General features: G+C 45.0%; 1 protein-coding gene across 2 annotated transcripts in view; it reads right to left on the bottom strand.

Annotated features, from left to right (window-relative positions):
• Positions 1–563: 563 nt before the first annotated feature.
• Positions 564–9888, bottom strand: part of pelp1 (proline, glutamate and leucine rich protein 1) — an 18571-nt gene continuing 9246 nt past the window's right edge. The window contains exons 13-21 of one of the 2 annotated variants that reach the window (XM_032544420.1): positions 9591–9744; positions 9431–9486; positions 9193–9326; positions 8104–8206; positions 5980–6486; positions 5071–5949; positions 3907–4149; positions 2965–3267; positions 564–1125 (exon numbers count right to left, since the gene is read on the bottom strand). In XM_032544420.1, the coding sequence (XP_032400311.1) occupies positions 1033–1125; positions 2965–3267; positions 3907–4149; positions 5071–5949; positions 5980–6486; positions 8104–8206; positions 9193–9326; positions 9431–9486; positions 9591–9744 (2472 nt within the window). In that variant the 3' untranslated portion in view covers positions 564–1032. Of the gene's footprint in view, positions 1126–2964; positions 3268–3906; positions 4150–5070; positions 6487–8103; positions 8207–9192; positions 9327–9430; positions 9487–9590; positions 9745–9888 lie in introns of both variants that reach the window. The other variant, XM_032544419.1, reaches the window with a different exon arrangement.

Below are 9888 nucleotides of genomic sequence, written 5' to 3'. Positions count from 1 at the left end.
GATTTATATTTAGAACAAAGGATATATCCAGATACACAGAAATCCTGAAAGTCGGAAGTACAGAGAGTTGTTCGATGGAGATGACACACCATCACGTCACGGTCACATTGGTCTAGAATGGCAGCTTTCAGGATTTTGCAGACCGGCGCGTTGCAAGTAGTTTCAACTTCTCTTGTTGCAAATCTTTTTCCTAAACTGGGCTTAAAAGTTTCTGTTTCTTTCTGTTACAACTTTTTGCTGCAGGCTGCTGCGTTTTCTTCAACATCCCGTGTTCACCTCCATCACAGCTTAATGGGAAGTTAAACTATTTTTAGTGAAATGTTGTAATAATTAGTGTAGTAATTATTACTGAGTTATGTCCAAAAAAGTATGATGACCCAATAAGATTGACCACGAAAATCTTCTCTGCTCATGAATCCCAGTAGACATTTCTGCCAACAATAAGACATTTCTTCAAGGCGGTCTCAAGAATCAACAGACGGACGGACAACCCAAACACATAATCCTCCCCCTTAAATGCCACTGCACCTGCAAACTTGGAGAGAAAAGCAGTAAAAAAAAAGTAGTGTATGTAACTTGTTTTATTTTTTCATACTTTTTTATAACAAAGCATATGAGAGTGATGACAAAACAGAGCATAAAACATAAATCCAAGAAAGCCCCTCCGTACACTAACTGTAGGATACTATAAGAACAAAGGCTAGCATTATTAAGATTATATTTCACCTCCCTGCTGGGCAGCTGTACTTGGGACTGTAGACTATGAACTGCTTCTTTTAGCTGGTGTGAAATGAGTTTTTGCCTTAAAACAAGCTGAAGGCTGTGATAGTAAATATGAAGCTTTAAATTGGCAACATTGTTAAAAAAAGAAAACTGGAAGCCCCATTCTACCTGATGAACACTGAAGAATGACTGGAAGGTGTCATGATAAGGGAGTTGTTGTTTGAGGTAACTTAATCTGGGAAATGTCACTAATGATTCAGTATCTGCTGCATCCATGTTTAACGGTTATTGGTTCAAGTTGACAAATATTTAAGAGCGGTTGGATCCAGAGGCGCCATCTTCATCATCGGGTGGACAGGCGACAAAATCAGCCAACATGGAGGCCATGGCTTCATCGTCCAGCTGAGGGACGGACAGACAGACAGACAGACAGAGAGAGAGACAACTGTTGAGTCATGCTCTGGGATCATTACAGACACTCTTGTAAACCACAGTGGAGCCAGGAGAGCGGAGAGGTCGGCTGCAGCAGGTCAAAAGTTCAAGAGCCCACTGTTGCTTAGTTACCTATGCACATGCGAGATAGCTCTTGAACTCTTGAAGCTCTGCTGGCTCCACTGGGGTGTAGGGTTACAGCCTGTTTCTACATTTCCGTCACATTTACAGCAGTCAGATCCACTGTGTTTCCTCAGAAGGAATCACTGCACATGGGTAGGCACTTTTGAACATGTTTAGAGGCTAAAAACACATTTAAACTTGCCCTGTTTAAGCGTGTTGGGTGCTAACTCTAGCAGTAGGATAACTTGGTGTAGGCAGCACCAATTGGTTTCACTCCAAATTTCCAAACAACAAAGCTACGTGTTGAAATTGACCGGAGTTCTCCTTTAACAGTGGTGTAAACTGAATAATATTGACACATGTTGTGCCTTTATTTTGAAGATACTGATTGGTCAGTTTTGTTAGCAGTCAAGGTTGTCTGTGGTGAGTGGTTGCGAGTGAGGAAGTGAATGAGTGAGGGAATGGTTTTTGTGGGAACGTTGGACGGACCAAGGAGAGACATGAAGACGATAGGGGAGAGAGAATGACTAAAGAGAGAGGGAAAAACCATCAGGCCTGCAACGTTTCTTTTTTCTTCCTCGTGATGTGTGTGTGTGTGTGTGTGTGTGTGTGTGTGTGGTACCACAGTGGTTAATATGTTTTGAGTACGTTTTACATTTAAACCATTTTAAGGACGAATAATTTTCTGTAGCTGTAGTGGAAACAGGACAACAGTGTGTAATATTATCTGAAGAAACATTGAAGTTATCATAGCCTATTTGAAGGGTGTTATTTGTGCTACATGTTTTTTTTGTTTTTATATAACGCTAATTATTTGTACATTTGAGTTATCACCCTGTAAACAATGCCTTTCTTTGTTAAAGAGTTGTCTGGGGCCTTTTATTTCAATACAGTATAATAGATTTGTTGGGTAACAATAGTGTGGTATAAGACTAACCCAAAAAAGGTAAACCTTCTTGGTGTCTACCTCAAAGAACAAATGTGTGAATGAAAGATGAAGTTGTTAAATGTTTACTATTTCAGTGGCCGTTCAATGTCATTTTGACATAGCGGTAGGTCAACAGGAAGAAAAAGCTAGTTGTATGATGAAAGATCCTAACCTACTGTACTGGACGTGGAGTTACTCCTGTCATTCCTTCCCACTCATGTATACAGAGAGAACTGGCATAACTCGGTTATTCACTAACTGGGGTAAGATCGTAGTGCTGTACACTGACGGATGATGAAGGGAAATCTGACAGGTGGATTTTGGGAAATATTTCCACAATGACACTTTAAGGCCACTATGTGTAGAATGTACTGTATATGTGGTTATGGCATTTTTATATTATTCTGATGGTTTGAGTTTTGTTTTCAGATGAACCAGTTGGGGTAGCCTTAATAATTTTTATATTTTTTATCTAATCGTGTCCCTGGGGTACATTCAAGTTGAGGACATTCAAGTCGGAACCTCCCGAATCGCAACAATGCTAAAAGTCTGGGAGGCTGATCCAACATCCTGTTGGGAGCTTTTCACAATTTTTTCTCTCAGATTCTGGAAGTTTTAGTACCTTACAACGATGGAGACGACAGGAGAGCGAGACTCTCAGGATCCAATACTGGCAAATAATCTGCGACAGTGGAATCGCTTGAAAAGTTGTTTGCTTTAAGGGCGACATAAACCCAAAATCAGCCATGAATTTTTACCTTTTTCTTTTCTGTGCTTCGGCCCGCCTCTTCCTGTGGCTCCTCTCTCTTCCTCTTCACTCCTTTCCCCTCCTCTCCATCACTCCCACCCCCTTCCACTACATCTGTCTCCTGCTGCTCGGCTTTCATCTCCTCTCTCTGCGCAGCGTCTGTCTCCTCGTGCTCTCTCGGGCCTGTCAAGGTTTCGGGGTCTGCTGCTGCTGGGGCATCTCCGTCCTGAACAGCTGCTAGCTGCTCCTCCTGCTGACTGGGTGGCTGGATATCACTCACACCAGCTTCCTGTGCAGGTTCGGCTCCTAACTCCTGATGAGTTCAAGAGTCAGCTTTAGGTGGAGAGCTCAAGTTTCCTTGTGACAACACTAACAAAACTAGCTTGATTTATCTAACATTAGTGGAACAAAAACACAGAAAACAAAGGAGGGGATAGAAACACTCAGCATCCGGTCATACAAATCTTGAGAGTTCTAAATAACATTCAGAGAATTGTGACAATAGTGCATCCTAGAATAGGTCTGAGTCTCTGAGAACAAACCACCTCTGTCATTGGGAAAACAGACATCTGAGCTGGTGTCAGTGATTATTTTGATAGGCTTTTGGCCCTTTTATCTATCACCAACCTTCATTGTTTCCCTTTTTTTCCCGTTTTCTTTCTTTCCTTCCCCTTACCTGTCAAACTATTTGTAACAGATCTACCTGCTTGCTAAGGGAATCTTCAACTAAATTTAGTTCATGTTTGTGTGTGTGTGTGTATAAATGTGTGTGTGTGTGTGTGTTTAAATGTGTGTGTGGGGAAATAACTGCTATCTGAAGTTTGCTGTTAGCTGGGAACAAAGCTGAACTTCCCTGTTTACAGCACCTCATGTTTTTGTAATGTAGCTATTTCAAGGTACAAAATGTGTGACTATGTGTTGAAAGGGGAGATGTAACAGCTATGGTACCAACCTGTTGATTCGGATTGGCTGTGCACTCTTCTGAGGCGGCAGCAAGCTCAATCTCATTGGCTCCTTGCTCCCACGAACCCTCTCCCTCTCCCTCTCCTCCAGCTGCTTCCTCCTCCGTCTCCTCCCTCTCCTCTAGTGCTCCTCCGGTGACGCACAGGATCTGTGGCATGGTGGGGTCGTCCATCCTTTCGCTTTCATCCTCCTCCCCCTCCCGCGCCTCCTCCAGGACTCCGATGCTCTCCACCTGTGGGAAAGGAACATTTAGACTCTAGTTTTAAGATTATTTCATGTTTTTGACTTGATGAAACATACGGTTTGTTAGATATGTATTAACATACAGTATGTATGTAACATTCAACAGAGAGACAAAGTCTAACAGGATCATGTTGTCCTGACAAATGGTATGAGATAACACCGGGGGGTGTAACACCAGTTTATTTATAAATGTATACATTTCATATACCCTATTTATGAAAAACAGGTCATGGTATACTTTTGCTCTAACTAGGATTTTAACCACTCTGCACAGCTTTGTTTTTCTGTTCCTGCTGTATCTACCTCTACAGCTAAGAAAGCCTCAAAGTTTAAAGATTGGAATAACCTCGTAAACATTCAATCCATTTCATCTCTCCACTCCTTTAAAACTACCCTGTCTTCTTATTACAGAACCAACTGTAACTGTCCATAACACCTCTACAACAACATGCTAACCACTTTCAATATGACTAATATCCAATGTAATTCTTGCGCTGCCTCGAACTTGAATATGATTAACTGATCCTGAATTTTTCCTTTCTTTGTGGCTGTTTTGTTTACAATTGTGATTGTACTGTTTATTTCTGTCGCTAAGGACTTCCTTGACAACTAAATGCTCCATCTCAAAAGGGTTATTCCTAATAAAGAATTTGTGATTTCAGGAAAAGAGCTCAGGAAATGTACGTTGTGAAATGCATGACTCAATCAATCTCTGTCGTGAGGACAGCGCCAGACAGGACTGTGTCCCTTTTGGTGACTTGAAGATACTGGATTACGGTTACTCTGAAGAGACAGGGAAGAACACTACAGGTCTTCTCTTGTACGCATGTTGTGATTCATCACACCAGGGACTCTTTAATTTTTAAGAAAACAAGGAGAATTTCTTCCGCGGTAAATTTTTACTACACACCTTCTGCACCTTAATCCTGTCGTCCCCGAAGAGCGATCGGCTGTTCTGGATCTCCTCGATCCCTCCTTCCGACTCTCCCTCCATGCTGAACCCGGCCATCCCTCCGTCATCCACCGCCGCTCGGAGCACCTTCACCCCGTCAGTGCCCACCTCCCCGGCCTTGTCCTCCGCTTCTTCCAGTGGAGGGATGTCCCCGTCCTCCTCTTCTTCCTCTTCCTCTTCCCCCAGCTCTTCCCCCTCGTCTTCGTCATACTCGCCATACTCCTCCCCTTCGTACAGCTCTTCTTCGTCGGCAAAGTCGCTCACATCCTCCTCCTCGTCGTCCTCGTCCATGCCCTCTTCATCCTCGTCCAGCTCTTCGGCGTCCTCCATGTCGTCCTCCATATCGTCCTCCTCTTCTTCCTCCTCGTCGTCAGTGCTGTTTATGTTGATGACAGCCGAGTCCTCGTTGCTGGCGGACGGTGGCGGTGGCTGATGCGAGTGGAGGTGGCGTCCTTGCTGGCTAAGCTGATTCTGCAGCTGATGCATCTGGAGCGGGAGAGCCATGGCACCGGGCTGGCTTGGCGTGGACGCCTGCATCAGCATCTGCTGGAGCTGTGGTCGGCCTGGCAACGAGTCGCCGAGAGCACCGGGCGGGGCGGCGAGCGTGCTAGAGTTGAGGGGCGGAACCAGGGAGACCACCGAGGAGCCGGGGGCAGGGAATGAGTTGATGGGGGCGGTGGAGGTGGTGAGCAGGGGGGAGGAAGTGGCGAGGTCATTGGCGAGCGAGAGCCGGTCAATCGTGGTTCCTGTTGTGGTGGTGGTGGGGACCATGGCGACAGACTCCCCTCCCGGCAGCGTGCCTGGTCCCGCGGAGGCCATGTTGTGAGAGTTGGCTGCAGCCACAGCTGACGCTGCTGCCGCCACTGCCGCCGCCGCCGTCTCGTCTTGCTGGCTGTCCATGTTGAGCATACCTGGTGGAACAATGACCACGCTGTCATCCGAGTCACTGGCCAGTGAGATCTCCACGTCGTCCGCCTCCTCGCGGTCGTAGCGTACAAACACGGGCCTCTGCCCCTCCGGGGGGCCCAGCCCGGCAGGATCTGGCTGGTGATGCCCGTGCGGGGACAGGATCATGTCGCCGGGCGCCTGGCCTGACAGCCCTGGGACCAGGGAGAGGTGGTTCTCCAAGGAACCCAGCAGGGAAGAGGAACCAAGGCCGAGGGTGTGGCGGTTGGGGAAGGGAGGACCAGGGGCAGGGCCTCCCAAGAGCGTCGGCAAAGTGAGTCCAGGGGTAATTCCCTGGGAGGACGGGAGGATTGGAGCGGCGGGGGTTGGCTTCAAAGTGAGGGGTGGTAACGGGAGGGCGATGGAGGGAAGGCGGGGGTGGAGGAGGGAGTTACAGATGGTCAGAGCCTCAGTACAGAATGTAGAGACCTGAGAGGGGAGAGAGCACAGAGTGTCAATAAAAACTGAAATTACTGAGAACAAAATCTAATGTAATTTACCATGAAATGCCAAATATCCATTCCAGTGTTTGTGCCACTGTGGGTCCATAAACGAGTCTGTGTAAAATGTGTCTGTGGTTGGTTAACATGTCTGTAATAGACAGCCGAGTGGGTTATCTGAACTGGTAAAGTCAGGTGAAGTGAAGAATTACAAAATAGTGAATGACACGCTAACGTGCTGTTGGATTCTGTGTTTTTAGCTGAGCTAGACCACAGAATATACTGTACAACAGATCAGTGATGTTGCTTTTTTATCTCATAGTTATCCATGAAGTTTGCTGGATGTTTATATGTGTCACGGTGATGCAATTTTGTTGGAAATAATGTGAGTAAGAGGCGAACAAGCTATAAAAGTGACGCATTGTCTTTTTAATTCAGTGCTGTGTGGGGGATCTGAACTCAACTTTCATTTTGACAGTTAGTTACAGTTTTACCCCTTTCTCTCCCCGTTTACTGTCTCTCTCTAGTTGCTTTGTGCCCATTGTTCCCTAGCCATCAGAAGCATTGTGAGAATACCCCGCTAATTGGCCTAAAGTGTACCCTTATTCACTCTTAACTTTACACTGACTGGTAAGAGTAAACAGAAAAACGTTACAGTATATGTGGGCTGAATGTGGGGGACTGGCCCAGCCCTGAATAACAATCCCAGATCGGCCATAAACTGTAAAATTCAACTACCAATGCAATGTAACAATGAAAGATAAATCTGATTTCCAGAGAGAGAGACACCAAACTGGGAAATGAAGTCAAATTTTGCTGTAGAGTGTGGAAAAACATGAGTAGATAAATGTAAAGTTTTGCAGTACGTCTGTTTTAACATGGTTATATTGTCAGGCAGCCTGCTTCCGTTTATTCTTCTCTACTACTTCTTGCTCATTCACAGATTATTTTCTCTGTACGCCCTCTGGTGATTAGGAGAGTACTGCAATGAACAATGCGTTGAGCATATACGAGCACGAGTACACCTTCACCTTCAAATATGGGTATTATGATGAAAGTTTCTCATTTATTAAATAATTGCTTAAAGCCTTTAAACATAGTTTTGTGTTTGAGTTTGTACAATTACAAAATCTTAATTTTTAACTTACAGATTTTCATTTTCACTGTAAATGCATATCGGTTCCAGATATCAGTTATTGGTTTCATTAACTACAAATAAGCATCAGTATCAGCCTGGAAAACCCAGTATCGGTCAATCCGTAATAATGACTTCTTCTGAAGAGTCCATCGTGTTTTTTTGATCCTCCGTTTCCTCCTTGGTTACTAATAACAGTGTGGACGAGGGCCTTGCCCGATCACCAAAGGCTTGTATCACGCGGATGCTGCAACAGTTTTGTTGTCATTATTTAGAATTCCTCACAGGGGAGACAGAAACTACACACTGTAGCTTTAATCTCTTCGAAGCTACACGAGTGACGTAAAAAATGTGGTTGACACTATAAACGACATTTGTCACCAAAAGGCGGCGAGTTTGCAAGTATAAAAAAAACACGGCCAACAAGCCTGTACCAAGCAGTGTGTCCCTCCCTCAGAGCAGATACAGCACCTTAAGGTTGTGGTCGTTGCGTCCGTTGCTGAGGATGGACACGGCGCAGGTCAGAGGGGGAGGCCAACAGGGGGAGGGGACCAGGACCAGAGCCAGCAATAACCTGAAAATTCACAAAAATAAAACACTGATATTAGCCTTATATCTGCACTGCACAACGGCCAAGAAAATGAATTTTTCTCATCTTTGCTACAACATACAAGTAAGGTCAAACATAATCTATTGTAAACCAGCAGCTTTGGCAGACAGGTGTGCAGTAAAATAAATGCATGTGAAGGCAAAGGTTGAATTCTGGCCCTCTCTGCAGAGAGCTTATTAATTCCAGTTCAAATATCTGCGACGAGACAAGTTAAAACTTGCAACGTGCTGGTCTGCAACATTCTAAAACTTGCCAATTCACACCAATGCGACCAGACGGTACATCCTCTCCATGGCAACGACACTCTGTAACTCCAACTTCCAACTTTTATTCTTTTTGTAGCTGGATATATCATTTGTTGCGTCTAAATATGATGATGAATTGACCAAAACAAGATTCAGGATTCACTGCTTTGGCAACAAAGCTCTCTCTCTTCAGTCATTCTCTAGCTCACTCAACCACACGCCATGCTCGTTGAGCCTTCGGTCTCAAACTCGGCCATTTTGACCAGTTGACCGTTTGTAACAAAGAAATAAACGGGATTCCGGATAATTTTATTTCTACAGTTTGTAGCTGACTTTACAAGTTGACTTCTCTATTGGCAGTTGGAACAGGGGACGTCCCTTACTGTACGTTCTAAAACCAGCCTCTGAGACTCGACCAGCTGAGTCACAGCTGGTTTGATTTGAGCTGAGACGTGTCGGTTCAGATCACTAGGAAGTTTCTTTTCTTTGTTCTGAACTGGGTTTTGGGGAAGTAACATTTGGTTTTTGTAACCAAAAAGTGGAATGTTGTTGACTGACTATTCAATCCAAATGATCATAGTCAACAGATTAACATCAGAGTATTTCATAAAATGACAAGTAAAAAAACGGTTATAACTCTTTGACACACAAAATGCGTTGTACACTGTACTTGTAAATCTTTCTTTGTGAGAATGAAGGTAGTACCTGTACAGCTCCTGTCGGGCGAGGGCGCTGCTGTACTGCCCACTGACGCCCCCTGCAGACTCACAGGAAGTGCTGCTGCTGGACTGTTGCTGCTGCAGACGCACACACAGCGGCAGCACCACGTCGTGAAGACGCTGTGAGGAAGATAAAGGGAGCGGAAAATCACAGACTGACACTTTGCTACTGACAAAGAGAATTAGATGTCCACTCTGCAATAGAGTGAGTCGTTAACGTTTACCTTGTGTATGTCATCTTTCAGCAGGGTGCCACTGGCCAGGATGATTTGCCTCAGTGCTGTGCGGAAAGGAAAATTGGTGTCATTGCACCAGAAAGATAAGCAGATCAATAAAGGTTACAATACTATTATAGGATGTAATCAAATTGAAGCAGCATCTCACCTCTGAGGGCTGAAAGACAAGTATCCTGGTTGGCCAGAAGGTCTCCTTTTCTCTGAAGTGATGGTCCAACTGTGTCCACTATAACCAACTGTTTTGTCCTCCGCGGGCCCGGCTTCCCTCCAGGAACCGCATCTGCTGACAGACCCACCCGGAGCTGGTGGACAGGACAACACAGGGGGACAGAGGGAGAGCTGAAGATAACATGCACAAACATTAAACAGTGCCTGTTCCTGCAAACTATTGGTTCTGCTTAGCAGAACTCAAACTTAAAGATGTCCCATTGTCCCAGGAAAGAAAA

This window comes from Etheostoma spectabile, chromosome 19, assembly GCF_008692095.1.
Source record: "Etheostoma spectabile isolate EspeVRDwgs_2016 chromosome 19, UIUC_Espe_1.0, whole genome shotgun sequence".
Taxonomy (NCBI): Eukaryota; Metazoa; Chordata; class Actinopteri; order Perciformes; family Percidae; genus Etheostoma; species Etheostoma spectabile.
This window is presented reverse-complemented; position numbering and strand designations above follow the sequence as displayed.